This window comes from Brachionichthys hirsutus, chromosome 11, assembly GCF_040956055.1.
Source record: "Brachionichthys hirsutus isolate HB-005 chromosome 11, CSIRO-AGI_Bhir_v1, whole genome shotgun sequence".
NCBI classification, from domain to species: Eukaryota; Metazoa; Chordata; class Actinopteri; order Lophiiformes; family Brachionichthyidae; genus Brachionichthys; species Brachionichthys hirsutus.
Genome location: NC_090907.1, coordinates 11,374,396 through 11,395,503, shown reverse-complemented (window position 1 = coordinate 11,395,503; position 21,108 = coordinate 11,374,396). Strand labels below are relative to the sequence as shown.

Here is a 21,108-nt window from a genome sequence, read left to right as displayed (position 1 = left end):
CGGGCTCCATTATGGCTCCTCCAGGAAGAGGAGTCAATGGCGTGCCCCCCCCCCCAGCCAGCAGTACCCTGGACGGCGTGTTCCGCTTGATGCCTGTAGAGTGGAGCTGCTAGGAACAGACGATGGAGACTCCCCACGGCCGTCTCTCCACCCGAGCTGGAGTCGTCTTGCGGGGCTCAGTGGGAATGAGACTTTAACCTCATTCCAGGCCGCACAGACTGGCCAGACTGGTTTTTGGTTGTGGCGAGGACGTCTCCGGTACAGTAATACCCGGAGATACGAGTAGAACTCGTTCCTGGGCAGAGCTCGTCACTCAAATCACTCGTATGTCAAATTAATGTTTTCCCATGTAGAATACCAGAATATGTTAAAAATCCGTTTTGTCCGTCTAAAAACACCAAAATCAATTATTTATATATATGCAGTATTACTGTAATATAAAATGTGGTTTTATTATGAAGTTTACCTTCGAGACAGACGATAGCGCTAACAGCGGCGTGCGGAGCGAGGAGGAGGGAGGAAGAGTTGGACTGTACTTGCACACTTTATACAGTACTTGTACCTTACAGGTACTACATGAACTTGGACATAGTAGTTCTGCCTCTGGAAGGCTTTGTATTCTTCATAACATTCTTCTGGTTGACGATTGTACACATCGTCGATGTACCACCGCTCGTACTGGCGTGTCCCATCACTTACGGACACCACGGTCACATTGATGGATCATTTCATGCTTCATCTCCATCGTCATCATCGTCTTTTCTTCTCACCGCTCGCTGTCTTTGGACCCTGGCTCGTATGTCGAGGTATTACTGTGTTTACAGGTACGCAGCTTCGCTCTGGTGCAGCAGCTGCTGTTTGAATTCAGTCCTGACCGGATCAGCTGGACACACTAGAATAACGTGTTGTTGTTGTGTTGTGTTGTTAATCTCACCTGGTGGATGATCAGCGTGACACTGTAGTGTTTGTGCTGCTGTTCTGGTCTCTAGGTGTTGGTAGCAGTGCAGATGAATTTGTCTTTGTCGACATTACCTCGGGGGGGGGGACTTACACTCTCCCCCAGCCTGCTGGCATCAATCAGGCAGACACTGAACACTCACAGCAGCTCCATGGGAAATGTGTAATGAAGCTTCGGATGAGCTCCGACTGCCTCCGTGAAGCATGACTGCCTAGAACAGGAGGAAACCTTTATCCTGACGCGTGCCACTTTACATTAAACTCAAGCCAACACTTCTGCAATAACATCATTTGTAAATGATCTGTTTTTTACAGTTTATTGCAGTAGTGTCCTCTGGGAAGACACTGAACCCCAAATTGCTCCCAGGGGGGGGGGTCTGGCAGCGCCTTGCATTGGCAGCGGTCGCCCACTGGATTGTGGATGGGTGAATGTCAGGCCAAATTGTGACGCGCTTTGGGCGTATATTGTCTGAAGCCGTCTCTTCAATGGGCGGGCTTTGACTTTGCTGTTATTTTACACTTCATCAATGCTAAACACAGCTAATGAAAATGTTGAGCTGGCACTGGTTTCAGCCCAAACAATGCAAACACGTTGAAGAGGCTTTTAGCTGCTGTCAGCCAGCCAGGAAAAACCTGCAGTGGGACGAGCCCAGAGGACTCCTGTTTGGATCCGGGAGGACTGCAGCCGGTTTCTCTGCTGCAGATGCGGGCCGCCTGTAGGTTGCTGGAAGCAATGCGGTGTGTCGTCATCATCGATGAATCTATCAATCGACCTATGTGGGAGAATGTGTGTCCCTGGAGCTGCTACATGTGACCAGTGATCCTCTGCAGACGGCTTCCAGCAGCGATGACTCCCAGTCTGCATTTGCTGTAGTCTGGATAGCGTCCTTCTCTGGATTCAGCTGTGGCGGTTCTGAGGCGGTGCCGGCCCTCACCACGGCCAGTGAGGCCTAACATACAGAGATTTACGGCTGCGACACCTCGCCCTGAGAGGTTGCATTTGCTTTCAGAGAAATTACCCTGGGGGGTGGGGGGGGGGGGGGGGGATCAAGAGAAGGAGGAGGCGGCCGATGGAAAAAGCAAGAGATGTATTAAGAAGGAAGAGGTTAAACACGACAGCATCTTCAGCATCACGGCCTGATCTGGTGCCGGGAACACGACAGGCCCAGGAAGGCCGCGCGACCTGATGGGTGCATTTCACACTGAACAGAACTAAACTTTGCGGTCGCGTAGTTGAGCAGCGACGTGTGAAGACGCGTTTTTGTGGGCTCCGCTTGGAGTGGAACGGACACTGGAAATATTACTCCTTTCCTATACCCCTCCTCTTTGGTGCAAATGCGTCTCTAAAGTGTTAAGGGACTCGTAGTTTTGGCCTGAACTGTGAGTTATAACTGTTTGGGATGCCCAAGTCTCACAAAGCGAAGCAAGGCCTGGAAGCCTCGGACAGTCGGGACCAGACACCGATGTGAGCATGGCCGCCATGAAGTGAGCTGAGGTGTTTTGACTCTCCTCCTACCTCGCTCTCTCTCTCTCTCTCTCTCTCTCAACCCAGCCGGTCCAGACAGATCAGCGTCCACTATGAGCCTTAGGTTCTGTTCAAGGTCTCTGCCTGTTAAAGGGAAGACGAAATCACTTAAACCCGATGTTCTTGACAGGAAACGCTCTTGAATATTAATTCTCAGAAAAGATTGAGATAGATTGGACAAGTTTACCACTCACGTTTTGATTGTACAGCAAGGGGAGCAGCGGTTTGGATTATGAGAGGGGCCCCGTTTGAAGTCTCTGGAGTGGCATCGAGCGATAACGGCAGATGCGTTGTTGCAGTGGGGAAGCTTTTCATGGCCTCCCTGTGTTCAGGATGACAGGAGCATTCGGTAGCGTTCGCCGTGGGCCTTCCAGAGTTAGTAACTCATATTTAACACACACTCTATGTACTGTATATAATGTGTGTGTGTGCTTTGTGCTACAGGTCGACCTGAACGACTCTCACAACCAGATGGTAGTGCACTGGGCCGGAGAGAAGAGCAACGTCATCGTCGCGTTGGCCCGAGGAAGCACAGGGGCCACCGGCCCCAAAACCAGCTCTGTAAGTACCAGACCGGAACATGTGTTAGAACCTCAGGTCCAGCTCGCCGTCTCTAACCCACTGCAGAGTCTCTGTCAACAGCAGTGTGGCAGAAGGTGTTTGGTCACACACACACATCGGAGGACACAGAATGAACATAGAATATTTTCAACGGTTTTCAATAGCTTTCAGAACTAGAACATTAGCAAATTAGAAAAGCACTCAGAGAGCACAGACCTCCTCCGAGCAGCTCGTTCCCCTCCTAACTTGAATCACACCGTCCACATGGTGATCTGGATCAGCACCAAAAGGTTCTAGATTGTTCTTTGTATCTTTATACGCCAACCATGAAAAGTCAAAGAGAATCGGAGTTGACTGCAATGTTACTGAAAATTTCAAAGTGATCCAGAGTCCAGGATCTCTTCTGGATCAACGCCAAAAATGATCTGTTCCTGGTAACATTCCCAATATTTCCTCAAAATGTCATCGCGATCTATCGAGAACTTTTTGACAGTATCTTGAACAGATTCACTACTGATTGGCTGTTGCCCGTGTTGTGGCTCTGCGTCTAACCAATCAGGTGGCGCTGTAGGTGGGACAATGCTGGAGACAGAGTATTGACTACAGGCTACATGGATCGACTGATAATCGGGCGATATTCAGCATTTATTTTTATTTTTATACAATTTTTTATAAATTTAGAACGGGATAATTTTGGCTCTGATGTAACCACGCCTCTCTGTCTCTGTGAGATAGCTTATCTCAGTGTCGGGTTGACATCGGCATTTACACCACGAAGCTGGTTTGCGTGTGTGAAGCCCTTATCAAGAACACATCGAGACCGTGGATTCAATCAAGGAATTTATATGCGTTTAAAGATCTAATGAGGAAGAAAATAAATAACCTCCAGGTCATTGGATCTATAGATAGATATATATAAATAAAGAGAGAGAGGTATAGCTATACATATAGATAGATTGATAGACAGCTTGATTGATTAATGACAGCCCAGCACCATATAATAAAACATGATGGATAAAGCTAACGAGCCACACGTTGCCATGGAGACATTGAAAGCACAGTGATTATTGCTGTCACTGAACATGAGGTGCATGCGCTGACCCTGTGCCGTCTTTATGTCCAGGTCTACATGTCCTATGATTACGGGACCACGTTCACCCTCATCTCTGACAAGTTCAAACTGCCACCGGCCAAGTCCAAGGAGGACGGCGAGCAGGTTATCTCCCAGTTCTACCACAGCCCCGCAGACAACAGGAGGGTGAGTCAGTGGTTAAAACGTGCACACCTCGTCATCAGATGCCGCCTCGGGAATTTTAAAACCTTTTTCTGTCAACTTTGTTTTTTGTTTTTTTAAATGCTGCTCAGCTGTGAAATTCAGGATAACATTCTATTTGGAGGCTGATGACGTAAAGCATTGTCTCTGTTCTTTTTGAGTTGAGTAGACGGAGGGATTAGTAAAGGATCACACTCTCTTTTGTTTCGTGCAACATCTCAGGTGTTGCGTAGTAAAGAATCCGGACTTTGATGTGCATATGGTGTTTAAAAGAGACAAAGAGTAGGAGGTTCTAAAGGTGGACTCATTGGAACCGCGAACGGTGCAGTGAACACGCAAAGAGGTGTTTCCCCAGAGAGACGCTGGTTTATCGGTAACATCTCAGGGCGTGGCCAGTCTGTCGGCGACGGGACTGAAAGACCAGGAAGTGTTTCAGGGTGTTTACACATTTAACATTTGGATCCGTTGTGCTTCGGGGTTCTATTCAAACTCTGGGAAGGCTTCCTTAAACCTGTCAGCTGTTACCTTCAGTCAATACCGCCACGCTATTAAAGGCTGTCTGACTGACCTCCAAGAAAAGACTCATCGAAGTAAATCGATCAATACGTGCAGACAAATCCAAGATGTTCCGAATGCTGCATGGAAATAGAATTGAACTAGATTGGCAAAGACCAGAGCCAAAACCTCCAGATCATCATATCCTTAATGTGTAGATTTTAGCATTTGATGTGCTAAGGCCTGAGATGAGAGAAAAGGATTCAGTACCACAAAGGAAATGCATCAATCCAGAGCGATCCAGATCTGCATTTGATTCATGACTTGTAGTCCATATTCCATCTTTCCACAAACGTTAACTTGGATGGTAACTGGACTAGTTGTCCTTATTCTTTTTTTAATCCTGGATCTTTACCTTTACCTTTACCTTTACCTTTACCTTAACCATGGTCCGCTCTGGCCAGAGTTCCGTAGTCACCATTTTCCTTCCTGTAATCTTTGCACAACCAACCAACCTAAACGACGTTTTTTTTGGAGGTATTGATTAGTTAGTTTTCTGTAATACAAGCAACAGTTTCGGTTTTAGACAGTTCAATAGAGTTTTTCTAAAGAAATGGAAGCCGTCTGGCTTAGCGGTAGTTTTCTAAATGTGGGGTGTGCTTGAAAAAGTTCAGCCCGTCTGACCCTCTATGATCATGTGTGAAGGCAGATGCATCATTACAGGTGAATGATCTCACCAGGTTAGAGGTAATAAGTACTCAATGAGACAGTCTAGACTTTGCTACATCCTCTTTCAATGACTAATAGATCAAGCATTAATTTAAAATGATTTCCTCTGCTCGCATTTTTATCTTGTGTTGCGTCTTATGTTTTCCTGCGGAAAAGTGTTTACTGCCCTTTGAATGTGAAACCATAAGTGAGGCAATACCTGCAGCGATAGATAGCTGAAGTCTAGTATCAGTCGAGAGAGTGGAGCAGAGATCTGACCTGAGATGACCTGAGTCACGCTGCAGTCGCATTTAGTGTCTAGCACACTCACCTTCTGTGTCAAGGAGAATGATAACATGTAAAAACAAAGACTCTAGTTGCTGTAGTTCAAGTAATAATAATAATGTAATAGTAATAGCTCTAGTTCTACAGCTCTAGTCCTGCAGCTCTAGTCCTGTAGCTCTAGTCCTGTAGCTCTATTCCTGCAGCTCTAGTCTTGTAGCTCTATTCCTGCAGCTCTAGTCTTGTAGCTCTATTCCTGCAGCTCTAGTCCTAGAGTTCTAGTCCTAAAGCTCTAATGCTAGACCACATGTCTGTATTTTCTGTTGAAGCTTTTATAATGTCATTATTTGTTCAGAATAATACTTTAAATGAATGCTGGAGTTGTTTTAATTTAGTGTTAAACTCTAGATTTTCTCCTCCAGTATCTTTTTGTGGACTCCAGCAACAACTACTTGTGGAACACCTTCGACTTCTGCAGGAGCATCCAGGGCTTCTCACTGCCCTTCAAGCCGACTGACCTGCTGCTCCACAGCAGGAAGTCCAGCCTGGTTTTGGGCTACGACAGCTCACACCCAAACAAACAGGTACGGCTAACGCTTAGAAAGGTATACTTAGCCCCAAGACCTTTAACCAATGGTTTCCCAGATAGAACTGAGACCGAACGTAGCCATTCAGAGGAACCGGATAGGAGAGGGGTCAATTAAGAGGGAAACAGATACCAAACAATTCCCTCAAGAACTAGTAGAACCATCTAGTAGTTGGTTCCCAACCCAGAGAACCGTCTAGTTGTCATCTCCTTCTTAATGGAATTGTCTCGTAGTTTATTTTTCATCCGGTTGATAGGGATCCGGCTAATAGATGTTCTGTCGGAAGCAGAACATCTAACCGGCTACTAGATGGTACCATTAAGGGGAAGCCGGCTACTAGATGGGTCTGTTGCGAGGGTCTGATTCCCTCCTGACAGTTCTGTCAGGAGGGAATCAGATGGTACCGTTAGGAGGGGCACGTATAAAAAATAAAGTTCCCAGGTATGTTGTGTCATAACTTCTTGTGTCCTGCCCTGATTGAGCTTTTCTCCAAACATTGCAAATTCCAAATATATCGAATTGGGTAGTCTACAATTAGTTCTCTAGTTCAGTAGACTCTGTATTCCTCCAGAAATATTGGTTGCTAGGGCTTCGCAAGGCAAACGCCAAACTGCTTCCTGTCAAATGTGTCGGGGCCAAAATAAAGGAGCAGGCTTGACCCACATTTTTACAGTGCAACCCGCCCTCCCCCACATCTGCTCTCTCCTCACGCTGTTCCTCTCTCTGCTGCAGCTGTGGAAATCAGATGACTTTGGAGAGACCTGGCTTTTGATCCAAGAACACGTGAAGACGTACTTTTGGTAAGACAATGTTCACCACACAAACAGCAAATGCAAACACACGGGCCAGTTCATCTGGAGCTAGTTACCATAGTTACCTAAACGCTGCTCTGATTGGACAAATGACTTTATAAGGATTCCTCCCCTTTGAGACGAACGATCCCAGCGGAGGTGGAGAGAGATGGGCAGATGGCACCCATCGCTGAGCCGCCGTTCACGCGACAAACATTAATGATCGATATATTATTGATCCAGCAGAAGCATTCGGAGGTGATTCTGACATCCTGAGACAAATCACCAGAATACAGTCCGTTAAATTTGTTTTTTGTTAATATTTTCGCATCCTGTGATGTCACTTCTAAATTTGAATCTGTGTTCCTCCGTGGACCACTAAAGATCTACCCCCCCCCCCCCCCCCCAACGGGGCCTGCTGGCATCATGTAAGTGGGTTCACTAAGCCGGCAGTTGGGCCGTGGTTGTTTTCAGATGTGCGTCAGTGGTTGAGGTGTTTACTCTGGTGTGGTGAGACAATGTTTGTCTTTAGGGAGAGGAAAGGGCACAGCGTCAATATTCAAGCAGCCAAAGGCAGCTTAAGCTGCTCACTGAGCGTGATGTCATCAGGTCATTTCTATGGCCATTATCCATGAATTTAGAAGATGAAATCTAGTAATCGTCTCACAATGGAAGAGAATCTGATGATAGTCCGGATCAGAGTCCGATGACCTTCCAGGTCTCAGCGCAACTCGGCTCAAACTTTATTTCTAACGTATATTTAACCAACTGAAGTTTACCCAACTGCTGTGCAGGTTAAAATAAATATGAAACGTGATGAGAACAAACATAAAAAGAATAAAATTCTGAAAAACCAAATAGAGGATTAACCCTTGTATTATGTTGAAAAAAAATTACGTTGTTTATGTTCGGGTCATTTTGACCCGCACTGTGTAAATCCACTCAAAACAGTAATAAAAACAGGTTAAACCAATAACATCTTTATTTTAGATTATATGAACATTTAGAAAACAGACATACAATACATTTTTAATTCCAGCACTATATTTAAGAACTATTTAAAGTTTTTCCCTCTTCATGAACACTTTTCTTTTTTCATTCGACTTGCCCCATTTCCTCAGATTTTCAAGGTTCAACATATTCAATGTTCTCCACATGATGGACAGAATGTAATTGTGTGCTTTCTGCAGATGTAATTATTGCATTTCACACAACAGGTACTTGTTTTACTGTCATCTCGGGAGGGACAGACCTGGCATCTTTTCCTTTTCTTCACACCTGTATCCAATGGATCCATTGCAGATTGGTTGGGTGATGTGAACTTGACCTTTTCAATGACAGCTGTCGCTGCTGGGGTTCGAGGCGGCCTGGCTCGACTCTGCATCTTTGGAGTGACAAGTGCTTTGCCGAGTTGTTCCAGGAAAAGCCGACGTCTGTACAATTTGCCAGCATTCCACTGTTGGTTGATTTCAGTCCACAGGATATAGGCATTGTAAGCAGACACGTCCACAATGTTGTAGAAAATCACCAAGGGCCAACGGGCAGTCTTGCGCTGGCAGCTGTATGTTGCTGTGACTTTGTCCAGATTGTCAACTCCTCCTTTGGTGGAGTTGTAGTCCATGATCATTTGTGGCTTCATGTCTTCTCTTGTGCTCAGAGATGCATCTGTGTGCATTGTGCTCATTACAAGAACATTCTTGTTTCTCTTTGGGCAGTATGAAACAACTGTTGCTTTCTCACTGAAAGCAAATATTGAGGAATACAGAGGTCTGCCCTGCACATTCAGAATTTCCTTGGGAAGTTCTGGCTTATTTCTTCTGACTGTTCCCAACATAGTCAGCTTCCTCTTCTGAAGTTCAACTCCAAGGCGGTAGGATGTAAAGAAGTTGTCACATGTGATGTTATGACCTTGCAGCCCTTCACTCATCTCCAGCACGACACGCATCCCCTGATTCTTCTCAGGTGCTCCTCCAGGTAGTTTTCCAGTGTATACTTGCATATTCCATGCATAGCTAGAATTTGCATCACAGGCTACCCATATTTTGATGCCATACTTGGCGGGCTTGTTGGGCATGTACTGTCGGAAAGGACAGCGCCCCCTGAATGGAACAAGACGCTCATCAACAGTAACATGGGGACTAGGATTGTACAACAAAGGCAGAATTTCTACCCATTTATCCCATACATCTCTGATCGCAGCTAGCTTGTCTCTTTCACGTCGACCAGCTCTGGTGTCGCGGTTGTCAAATCGGATCACACGAGATATCATGTGAAATGTCTCCAGAGACATTGTTGCTCGAAAGATTGGCCTTCCATTCTCTTCATCCCACAGACTTGCAGTTGCTTCTCCCTTTGACCTGTAGACTCCAGCTAATATCAGAATTCCGATGTAAGCATGCAAGTCAGTCTGATCCAGTGGCTTCCATTTCTCTTGAAATACACGCCTTCCCTCCAAATTGGTCATGTCCAGTATAATATTCTCTATTGGTGGGGATATGAAGAGCTGAAATGCTGATTGAATATCTTCAACTCGTGTGACAGCAAATCTTGTAGGACCGGGAGTCATTTTGATGACATTGAAAGATGACAGTCTACCTCGGCTTTGGTGTGGTGCTGTTGTCCATTTTATATTACCATCTTTAGATGTCCATGTCCCCTCTGTGGATGATGATTGCTGCATTCCTTTGTTGTCATCTGATGGAGAGACAATGGCAGACTCGTCCTCTGAATCCTCCTCATCGGAAGAAAATTGACAATCTGGATCATCAATAACATTGTCATCGGTCTCTGAAAAATCCTCTGTCTCTGAAATATCTTCCTCTGCATCACTATCCCAGTTTAAAATCTGTGCCAAAGTAGCTTCAACTGAAAACCTTCTGGAGCTCATTTTAGGTGTGTGTCAAAGAGATGACATGAGAACAGTGACAAGGAGGGAGAAAAAGTTCCTCCTCTACTCACACCTGGGTCTCTTTGTTGAAATAGCTATTCAGAGGCAGTCAAAATACAAATAATTGGGCAATCTAAATAAAGGGCATCAAAGACATCAATGTTTATTTTGGATCTGAACAGCTTCTTACCCACATTAAAGTGTCCGGGTCAAAATGACCCCAACATCAAATTTGTATACAAACTCTGCACAGACATTCTACTACACATCAAGGTGTCCAGATTTTACACACAAGTTCATGACCCAAGATGAGGAAAAGTCACAAAATTGTATGGTGAAAAAATAAGGATAACCAGTACTTTGGTCAACACGAAAACTGAAACGGGTCAAATTGACCCTTAACATAACATAAGGGTTAAGGCAAGCGCACACATCAAATGCTTGGCTAACATAAACAGAACCAAAACGCAAAAGCAAGTGATGAAATGATGGCGAGGATTCCCTTTCACCATCAGTTAAAATCAGAATTGGAATACTTGTATTGATCCCAGAGGGAAATTCTATTTGCAACAGTGCGCCACTCAACAAAACTTAGAAAGAAGGAAGACTATGCAAATGGTGCAACGACAGAACTATAATAGAAACTAGAAAAGCACTCAGAGAGCACAGACCTCCGCCAAGCAGCTCATTCCCCTCCTAACTGGATCTGCACCGTCCACATGGTGATTACATGAACAAAGCCATGCAACAGCACGGGATCAAAGGTTTCTCATGGGTTGGGCCACTTGCAGACTGAACAAGAGTAGAGGAAGCAAGATTAAGAAATCATTAACCAGAATACGTTACAGAAATCACCGTCAGATCAGCAAAGTCATGAATAATATAACTCAACAATCAGCTAAAAATACACATAAACTTTGATTCACTTTAACTTTTCATGGTTTTTGTATAAAGATACCAAGAACAATCTAGAACCTTTTGGTGCTGATCCAGATCACCATGTGGACGGTGTAGATCCAGTTAGGAGGGGAATGAGCTGCTTGGTGGAGGTCTGTGCTCTCTGAGTGCTTTTCTGGTTGCTGTGTTGTCTTCCTGTAGAATCACTGTTTCTTTTTCCTTTAATATAATTTTGTTTGTGCTCACAACCACCGGTTAATGTAGACTTGTTTTGGTGTGATTATATTCAGAAATAAGATGATTGAACTGTTCTTTTTTTAAATTAACTGTTCGCACCACCTGTTCAAACAGCCGGTGTTGGATTCGGCATCATACGGATTGGATTTTGTTTTTCCATCAGTTGAAATGGGCTGATTAGTTTGGAAGAATCTCTTCTTGAGTGACAGATCAGAAAATGAAAATCTGGCCAAAGGGGAGGATGGGTGTTTCCGAAGTGTTACTTTGTGCCATAGATTATTTCAGAGGAGCAGACAGAGGCGGACTGTTAATGGCCTTCCGTGCACTTTCAGCCCAGACAGTGTCCATCAATTGAACAGAGACCTTTGAAAGAATGTCGCCCAGGCCGTGGCAAGCAGAGACACTGCTTTCTCTGTTTGGCTCTTGAGACTCTGGAGGAAAACACACTGATTTAAAAGGCACACGATAAGACCCGCTGAACTGCCCTCATTCATCTGGTGACTGTCCCTGCCGTGGCTTCAGAACACTTCTTCTGTACTTGTGGCCTCAAATAGTTTGACCATGCTGTTTTCTTTTTCTTTTTGTTTTTACTGTTGATATTTTAACAAAATACAATCCGTATGATGCCAAATCCGAACATAATGAGACTGTATTTTTGAATTGACATTTATTATCTTGAAATGATGGCATTTTTCAGAGCAAAAAATAACAAGGACTCTTTGTCTGGGAGAAAAACCTTCAAAATCTTTCAGTGAAAGCCAGAATATTGCAGGTATTTTATTTTAAGAATTGCTGCCACCTTAGGTAGACTTCAGTTTTTGAGGCTGACGCCTCAAGACTTTAACCCGAATTTTATGATTTTATCTACAAGCATGTTCAGCTTCTGCCGCCTGTAACAGAAACATAAGTTCTCTGATTGGATGCCCGTTGTTTCGATGCATACAGAGAGGGGCTTGAGAAAGGAGGCGGCTCGTTGCAGGGATAGTAATGTAGCGGTGTGATTTGTGCTCCGCCCCTTGAGGAGACCCGGACAGCTCTTAAACCTTCTGTCGGTAGTGCGGATACAGACATGACTGATTCATCTGCCCAATCATTCAATCCATTTTTCTGAATTATCCAAAGCTATTAAAGAAATTATCCTTCAAGACCTAACTCTGCCTTTTTTCTTTCTTCCCTCCAATTATTATTTTCCTCTCTCCGCCCCATCCTAGGGGCGTGGAGCCCTATGACCCCCCCACCACTGTGCTGGTCCAGAGGAATGAACCCCAGGGGGTCTCCACCATTCTCAGCAGTACCGACTTCTTCCAGAGTGAACACAACCGCAAAGTGATCCTGGAGCAGGTCGACAGCTTCCAGCTCAGAGAGAAGTACATGTTTGCCACAACGACACGGGTGAGAGAACGGGGGGGGGGGGGGGGGGTTGAAATGTTGTTTTAAAAACCGACAATGCAACGATAAAAGCAGCTTTTGGATTCAGGTCAGAACAGACGTTCGAACACAATCAAATATTAATATTAATCAGAACTGAATAAAAGAGAAGCAGGTAGGAGAGAAACTTGGAAGGGCTCCGAAAAAGCAATACAGTCCTGAGACCTGGGTCTGTATGAGGTAGATTACAATTAGGAATAGATAGGAATGGAATCAGGAATAAATTTGGAATGGTCTCGGAAAGAGGGAAAACGAGTGCCCCTTTGAATATAAGGAATATTTAAGAGAAGAAATGCATTCCAATTAAAACATGGAAGTAATCTTTATGTGAGTTGTAAACATTTTCTTCCACCTGGTAAAGTTTTGTTGTCTGTCGTTTTCTCAATGCTTGAATCATGAAATGTCAATATTTAAGTGCGCTAAAATGCGAAGCAGGAACTTGGAGGAACCGTTTCACGTAGTGATCAGTCAGTGTAATGTGCCGAGTGTCATCAGTGTCAGATCGATATTTGACAGGCCGTAGCGTGTAGCGCTGTGTGCTCCTCATCGTCACACGGTTGTGCTTGCAGAGAGGAAGACAGATGCGGTTCGGATCTGGTCTCCATCCTGGTTTCACAGAGCATCTGATAGCAGCAGCCTGCAGCCTGTAGATGGCTGAATATGAAGCAGTGTTGGCTGTCAGAGAGTTGTCGTGCAATCGATACCAGATGGTTCATCATATTTAACTAATGCATTCAGCCTTGGATCAGCAAAGAACGAAATTAATTGCCTCTGATGTGAGGAAGAGGAGAACAGTCCTGACTTCCAGGCAGGAAATGAAGATCTGCTCATCCAGATTTCAGCTGATGGATGTAGCGAGCGTGAACACAAAACCAGAATCCGTCAAATGAACGGCCTGCTCTCCGCTCTCCTGTATGGGAAGAAGAATTCATGGTCGGTGTTTGGTGCAGATGCATATGCTATTTCCTGTACAGACAGCAATCAGGCAGCGACTAGCGCTCCGCTAACTCATGCAGAGCAACGCTAAAGAAGCCAAGCAGCTTATTTGGTCTTCCTCTTTGCCTGTTAGCCGTCGGTCAGACCAGTTCAGCTGCTGACACGTTTACCTGTGGCGGATTCCTCACGCGGCGCCAGCTCGCTGTGGTTGCTCTCGCTCTCCTTCTGTCTTTGGTTTGAGCTAATAAGATATGAGAAATGGAACGTCACTGCTGTTGGCAGTGCAATGCCTCTTAAGATAATGAAAGAAAAGGGGGGGTGTCAGTGATCCTGAGGAAGAGCACACCAATCAGACCTTAAAGGCCGAGGAAGATGACGGGGATGGCCTTCCTCCAATCAGAATGCTTCGTCATTTCTCGTGGGTTCTGATTCTTTCGGTTGTTTCAGATTCCTTCCTTCATCTGGAAGCATGTTTATCGTTTTGACAGACAAATAAAGCCTTTTAGTTTTCAGACCAGAACCAGGAAAAGGGTTTGGTCTTTACCACTCAGGTCACATCAAAGGAACAAATATCTCTGTCGCTTTGTCCCGCCTTTCTCTCGGCTGCCATTGTTATGACACACAAGGAAGTGATGTCATTGGTGCATCTAAAACATTTTTTTATATCATTCAGTATTTTTTGTCCGTTACTTCAGAAAATGAACATGAACTGTGTTTTTTCTTTATTTATTTTTTGCTCACTGCGGCTTAAAAAAATTATTACCACCATATTTCAAGGTACCGGAATATTTTATTTAAATCACTATTCACGCAGTATAAATATCACCAGTCAGTATCAGGACATATGATGGTGATGATGATGGATGCATTGTTGTCTAGCAAACCCTCAATGCCCCCCCCCCCCCCTACATGTTTTCCAATGTCGTTCTGCATATGCGAGACTGTGCACATCGTGCAGTGAAAGAAATATAATAGAAGGTTGCAATGAGGAATTGTGTCATTTCATCGCCACAGGAAGAAAGGACCTTCTGTGGCGTTCAGTTTTTGAATTTTGAATTTGTTTTATATATTATATATATATATTATACATGATATACATTACTATAGCAACAACACATCATCAGTAGGGTAAAACCGAAACTAGCTAAAGAACTGTCCGTAATCACCTTTGAAACAAAGATTTTTTTTTTTAACAAACCTTTTTTTGGTGGAATACCTGATGTGGCCCGACCTCACCCAGACTCTGCCTCCTGCGGCCCCCTGGGTAATTTGAGTGCGAGACCCCTGCTTTACATGAATATCTCACATTTATCAGAGAAGCTTCAGCTTTACCGCAGCATCACACACACACACACACACACACACACACACACAGATCACCTGCATTCTTATCCATGACTGGTCTCATCACGTCTGCTCTGATTGGCTCTGGGGATAGTCCTGCCCACTTTGCTCTGTATGAAAACTCTCCAGATGAGTCAGGCGTGATGAAGAGAAGCAGGATTCCAGCTAATCTCTTCTGACGGTGCAGGAAACATGATGCTTGTTGGTCGATGGCGATTGGCTGCAGCTGGAGACCAGGGGAACGAAACGTGCTGTTGCCTGGTGGCGAGATGCTGCGTGAACCATGTCTCTTTGTCCTCTCCTATTCCAGAAACTGTTTGGAAGCCATGAACCATCGTCTGTCCAGCTTTGGGTCTCCTATGATCGCCAGCCAATGAAAGCTGCCCAGTTCATGACCCGACATCCAATCATGGTGAGTCTCTGTTTCTCTCTCTCTGCTGCTGTCATTCAGACGAGAAGAAATTGTGGTCGTCTCGTCAGTGGACTGAGGGATGACATGAGAGGACACCAAAGGACACAAACAAGCCTGCACGCAGAATCAGCTCGGTTTGTTCACGTTTTGGTTGAAGACGTTTCGCCTCTCATCCCAGAGGCTTCGGTTCTGAACTGCAGATTTGTCTCGACCTGGACGGCTGAGAACGACATGTTCTTCCCATGTCTTGGTTCTCGCTGGGCTCTCTGGCTTCCTCCCAACACAAAAACATGCAGCTTAGGTGAACTGGTCGCTCCGTACTGGTATGAGTGAGAGCATGAGTGGGTGTCTGTTTTTCTACGCAGTCCTGCTATGAACTGGCGACTTGTCCAGGGTGTACCCGGCCTCTCGCTCACGTATCCCGTGACCCAGATTTGGATAAAACGGCTGAGAAAGATAAATTCATGAAAATTTAATTGCAGGATGTTATGCAACGCATTCGTCCGTTCTCGAGTCAGCGGTGAAGTCAGTTGTTTGTTTGGGTCCTCACTGATGATGATGAGATGACGACCTTTTGATCAGGATTATAAACCCGGCATGATGGCGTGGATGAGCCTGTGTGGATGTGATTGGATAATCCTGAAGTCAGTGATACGAGTCACATCCCAGCTCTGCTCTCTCTCTCTCTCTCTAAAAATACGACACAGCTGACAAGCCCCACACACAGCGTGCTTATCAGATCCCTCTAGGTTAACATGACCCCCCCCCCTTCCCACAGGAGTACTACATAGCTGATGCCTCGGAGGACCAAGTGTTTGTGTGTGTGAACCACCTGAACAATGTTACACACCTGTACATCTCTGACACCCAAGGCCTCTCCTTCTCTCTGTCACTGGAGAACGTTCTCTACTACAGCCCTGGAGGCTCCGGCAGCAAAACACTGATCAGGTACACACACACACACACACACACACATTTGTGTTTTTACAGCTACGTGGGGACCACAGTGTGAGCACTGACTGGGTGGTCACACAGTGGGACTACAACTTTCCAAATAAATTTAATGTCTAATGTTTTTAAAGCATCCAGGAATAATAAATTGATCAAAACTTTTATCAAATTTAGAAAATGTGTCTGGTTTTTCAGTTTGGTGGGGACGTTCCCATTTTGGTAAATAACCGACTACCACCAGGTGGCACTGTTGGGTTAATCTTTAGGGAACATTTATATGGATACACAAGGATGTCAAATATGAGTTTTTGAGTGAGTTTTTCTAAATCAGTAATTTTCTAAAAGAATGGCTGATTAAGATCAGATAAATGTCAAACGCAGAGGAATTGAAACACTGGGAACCGGTTCTCAACTCTCGTTCCTACTGCGTGGTGAACTACTGCTGCTTTTAGTTCTCCAGCTGTCATCCTCAAGGGTTCTGATAGTACGCTGCAAGTCAGTGGAGTAATCAGATTACAGCAGCTCCACTTTGTTTAGTGTCACATCAGCATCAGTGCAACATTTAGCATGAAATCTTCCTACCTCATCCTGCCTGCCTGTGATCTATTACGTTCCTGTTTCAGATACTTTGCCAATGAGCCCTTTGCAGACCTGCACCGTGTCGAAGGCTTGCGGGGAGTCTTCATTGCCACGCTCATTGGCGGCAACGTAAAGGAGGCCAACATGCGATCTGTCATCACGTTTGACAAGGGAGGGACATGGGAGCTCCTTCAGCCTCCTGCTGCAGACAGTCTGGGAGGAATGGTGGACTGTCAGGTACAGTGCACCCTAAATCACCACTATCACTAGTAATAATAATCACTAGTAATAATAATCAATAGTAATAATAATCAATAGTAATAATCACCACTATCTCTAGTAATAATAATCAATAGTTATGATCACCACTATCACTAGTAATAATAATCAATAGTAATAATAATCAATAGTAATAATAATCAATAGTAATAATAATCAATAGTAATAATCACCACTATCTCTAGTAATAATAATCAATAGTTATGATCACCACTATCACTAGTAATAATAATCAATAGTTATGATCACCACTATCACTAGTAATAATAATCAATAGTAATAATCACCACTATCACTAGTAATAATAATCAATAGTAATAATCACCACTATCACTAGTAATAATAATCAATAGTAATAATCACCACTATCTCTAGTAATAATAATCAATAGTGATAATCACCACTATCACTAGTAATAATAATCAATAGTAATAATCACCACGATCACTAGTAATAATAATCACTAGTAATAATAATCACTATCACTAGTAATAATACTCAATAGTAATAATCACCACTAGTAATAATACTCAATAGTAATAATCACCACTATCACTAGTAATAATACTCAATAGTAATAATCACCACTAGTAATAATACTCAATAGTAATAATCACCACTATCACTAGTAATAATAATCAATAGTAATGATCACCACTAGTAATAACAGCCGTTTCGCTCGGCAGCATTCGGCTGTCTCCAGACAGATCGTGACTTTTTAATGAGGAAGCTGCTTCATTACTGCATCTGCAGGTAAATTTGGTCGCAGGTGTATCTGTTGAACAGTAACTGGCCTTATGTCTGGTAATTGATTAGTTTAATCATTGGTAAAAGCTTCTCTGCTTACTTCTGTAAATGGAATATATGAAAACACAGATTATTTGTCCTGCGATGTGGCTGCTCCCCGTTAGTATGGTGGGAGGCCCGGTTTTGATTCCTCGCCGTAGAGACTATCTGCAATAGGCTGATGCCCCGGGGCGTACCCCGCCTCTCCTCCGCAGTCAGCTGGGATAGCCTCCGGCAACACCCGTGACCAGCAAGGGGGGTAAAGCGGCTGTAGAAAAATGGATGGCTGGATGGATGGAAAACAGCAATTCTGTTTATGTATTGCTACTTTATTCTAATGTTTTGCGTTTAAACACAAGACAAAGCAGGCAATTCAAAGGGCAAGCTCTGACCAATGAGCTGCAGCTATAGGTCTACACTCTGAGAGTGTCGAGTAATTCATGAATGAATGTGAAATGAGTGATTTCACTCGTGGCGGCTAGTGAAGCAGACCCGCCCTGGCTGCTCTCCTTGTCCCCCCCCCCCCAGCTCAGTAAAGGGTGCTCGCTCCACCTGGCCCAGCGCTGGAGCCAGTTGTTCAACATCCAGCTGAGGAGGATGCCCATCCTATCCAAGGACTCGGCACCAGGACTCATCATGGCCACAGGTGGGTCACCGAGCATCATCATCACCGATGAAGACGACTGCTGCTACTTTACTTGTCCTGATGATGGGGTGGGGCTCGTTTCACCATGTTTGGATGGATGGATGGAGTCAAGCGTTGTGTGCATCAAGTCCCCAGCACCACCTACAAGATGATCTATGTGGGAGGGGCTAAAGTTACCACACGACTCCTCAGTAATGTTGAGGCTCGATAAAGAGTTTAATGCTGATGGGATTACTTCTTTGAATTTAGCAATAGCACCATCAGACAGACATCTAGTCAAGACAGTTCTGTTTTGAAAGTATTTGCACATGGATGTGCACCGTGTTTTTTTTATATGCTCATGTTATCTATGGGATGCTTGAGAGGACCTTTAGTTGTGCCCTTATCTACAGAACAGATTGTTCCTGTGTCTTATTAATAACCTTGTGACACCTGTGACGTGTGTCTGTCGTCTGGTTGCAGGATCTGTCGGCAGGAACTTGTCCAACAAGCCTAATGTGTATGTGTCCAGCAGCGCCGGAGCCCGATGGAAGGAGGTCAGCGGCCAAGGGCTCCACGAGTCTCATTTCACTGCCTCGCTTTTCTGCTCTCCAAGTGGGACTGACCATTTTCTTAAAACTCTTACAGACATATGTGAACAAAACAGTGAGCTGAAAGACACTAAAATGAAATGACTGTGTCTGATCTAACACAGCAGCAGCAGCGCTGAACACATCCTCTATAAAATGCATTCAATTAATCAAAGACCTCCCTTCGACAGACGGAGGGATCAGTTTCGTCTCCATCGCATGACGCAGACATTTCCACATCCGGCTGCAACATGAAATTTGTCAAGAGCTAACCATGCTAATGTTCTGCTGGGTCGCTGAAGGTTCTTTTTGTTGTCCAGGCACTTGCAGGCCCTCACTTCTACACCTGGGGCGACCATGGTGGTATCCTGGTGGCCATTGCTCAAGGAGGCGCCGCCACACATCTCAAGTAAGTCCAAAGGGCCCGTTATAGATGTTCATGTGAGTGAGCTATCAATGGTCGCTCTCAGTGCGGGTGACATAAGATCGGGTTGCCCTGTTTACCTCCATGTTGCCTGGGTTACTGGTTATATGGCGTCAGGATTGGCTTCCGATGGGATCCTGTTGCCCACCTATGAAGTAGAGGTAATTTGACGTGTGACGGTGTCCTCCCCTTTCATTGGGCAGCGGGTAAAGGTTTCATTGTGACAGCAGACACAACTGAGGATCCACCTTTGTAAATTAACTCATTAAATGCCATTGATGTCCAAAGATGTCAATTTGGGTTTGAAATTGAATTCTGGCTCTCTACAATGGCCAATAACTCCAGAACGAAAAAGGGCAGGAACACACTGAAAGAAGATATTTTAATATTTCATATGGTGGGTTCGGTAGCTTTAGTCATAATACATAATATTCTCTGGGTCTTGAAAAAATAGGGGCAAAATGAGCGAAACCTGCTGTCACTCAGCGTAGGTCCGAGCTGAAAACGGCTGGCACTGAATGAGTTAATGACATGGTCCCACCAGGTTCAGCACCAACGAAGGAGAGACCTGGACCAGCTTCCAGTTCTCTGAGAGAGAGGTGTACGTTTACCAGCTGCTGACGGAGCCCGGAGAGAAGTGCACCATCTTCACCATCTTCGGCTCGTACGCCGACCAGAGGCACAGCTGGCTCATCCTGCAGGTCAACGCCACCGATGTCCTGGGTAGGTCGGGCACGTTGGGGGGGGGGGGGGGGCAGCTGCTCCAACGTCCATCCTCGTCCCTGCTTTCGTGTACTGTGAACAGTCAGCAGTAGGAGTATCTGTATTCAGCGCTTTCAGCGTGTGGAGAATATTTAGCTGAACGTTGGACAATCAAATAATAAGGACATTTTATTACACAATGTAGACTTCATTTATTCATCAGTTATGACCTTGTGCTTGTTTAGGCTTTTGTTCTTTGTGCTTTTTATCTTCTGTTTGCTTTTTATAGTCTTTAATATATGAAAAGGTTCGGTTTTCAGAAAGGTAGCATTAGCTTCTGTTGCTATGTACCATCTGAAGCTGACAAAAAGCCAGCTGTTCTTTACTGTCAACTGAAATGACAGATGCAGTAACCCCCCGTGTCCCCCCCCCAGGTGTGCCGTGCACTGAGGCCGACTACAAGCATTGGTCCCCGTCAGACGAACACGGTAACGAGTGTCTGCTGGGCAGGGAGATCACGTTTAAGAGACGAGCGCCTCATGCTACGTGCTACAACGGAGAGGAGTTCGACCGGCCGGTCACCGTCTCTAACTGCTCCTGCACGCGGCAGGACTACGAATGGTTCGACTCCCAGCGCCGACTCAGAGACACGTCCCGACACAACAATCACAGCATCTCAACACGACACGAAATCACAAGCTAGCATCGCAGCACAACACAGCAGCTGAAATGTAGCGGGGCCAGCGAAGCATCTTCAGCGATGTGCCGCTGGGACGCTTTACGGACAGGATGTTCACAGGCAGAGGACGGAATGTGTCCTCTCACACCAGAGCAAGCTGAGCTACAAGCAAT

At 45.0% G+C, this 21,108-nt stretch overlaps 2 protein-coding genes across 2 annotated transcripts in view; one reads left to right on the top strand and one right to left on the bottom strand.

Annotated features, from left to right (window-relative positions):
- The window catches only part of sorl1 (sortilin-related receptor, L(DLR class) A repeats containing), a 45,094-nt gene that overhangs the window by 1,395 nt on the left and 22,591 nt on the right, over positions 1–21,108 (top strand). Inside the window, exons 2-14 of the mRNA XM_068745322.1 lie at positions 2,927–3,043; positions 4,167–4,301; positions 6,224–6,385; positions 7,121–7,188; positions 12,412–12,592; positions 15,219–15,320; positions 16,099–16,268; positions 16,895–17,087; positions 18,444–18,561; positions 19,024–19,097; positions 19,451–19,539; positions 20,099–20,277; positions 20,691–20,877. Coding sequence (XP_068601423.1) covers positions 2,927–3,043; positions 4,167–4,301; positions 6,224–6,385; positions 7,121–7,188; positions 12,412–12,592; positions 15,219–15,320; positions 16,099–16,268; positions 16,895–17,087; positions 18,444–18,561; positions 19,024–19,097; positions 19,451–19,539; positions 20,099–20,277; positions 20,691–20,877 — 1,775 coding nt within the window. The remainder of the gene's footprint in view (positions 1–2,926; positions 3,044–4,166; positions 4,302–6,223; positions 6,386–7,120; positions 7,189–12,411; positions 12,593–15,218; positions 15,321–16,098; positions 16,269–16,894; positions 17,088–18,443; positions 18,562–19,023; positions 19,098–19,450; positions 19,540–20,098; positions 20,278–20,690; positions 20,878–21,108) is intronic.
- On the bottom strand, positions 7,661–9,745 carry LOC137901619 (piggyBac transposable element-derived protein 4-like). Its single transcript, XM_068745663.1, has 2 exons — positions 8,432–9,745; positions 7,661–7,705 (listed from the first exon to the last, which is right to left on the bottom strand). Exons 1-2 carry the CDS (start codon positions 9,743–9,745, stop codon positions 7,661–7,663), a joined length of 1,359 nt encoding a protein of 452 aa, XP_068601764.1.

Coding starts and splice junctions, on each gene's coding strand:
- LOC137901619 (XM_068745663.1), bottom strand. CDS start 9,745: ATGACTCCCGGTCCTACAAGATTTGCTGTCACACGAGTTGAAGATATT. Junction 7,706..8,431: donor AGAAAAGGAAAAGATGCCAG/GTCTGTCCCTCC, acceptor CTCTCCCTAAAG/ACAAACATTGTCTCACCACA.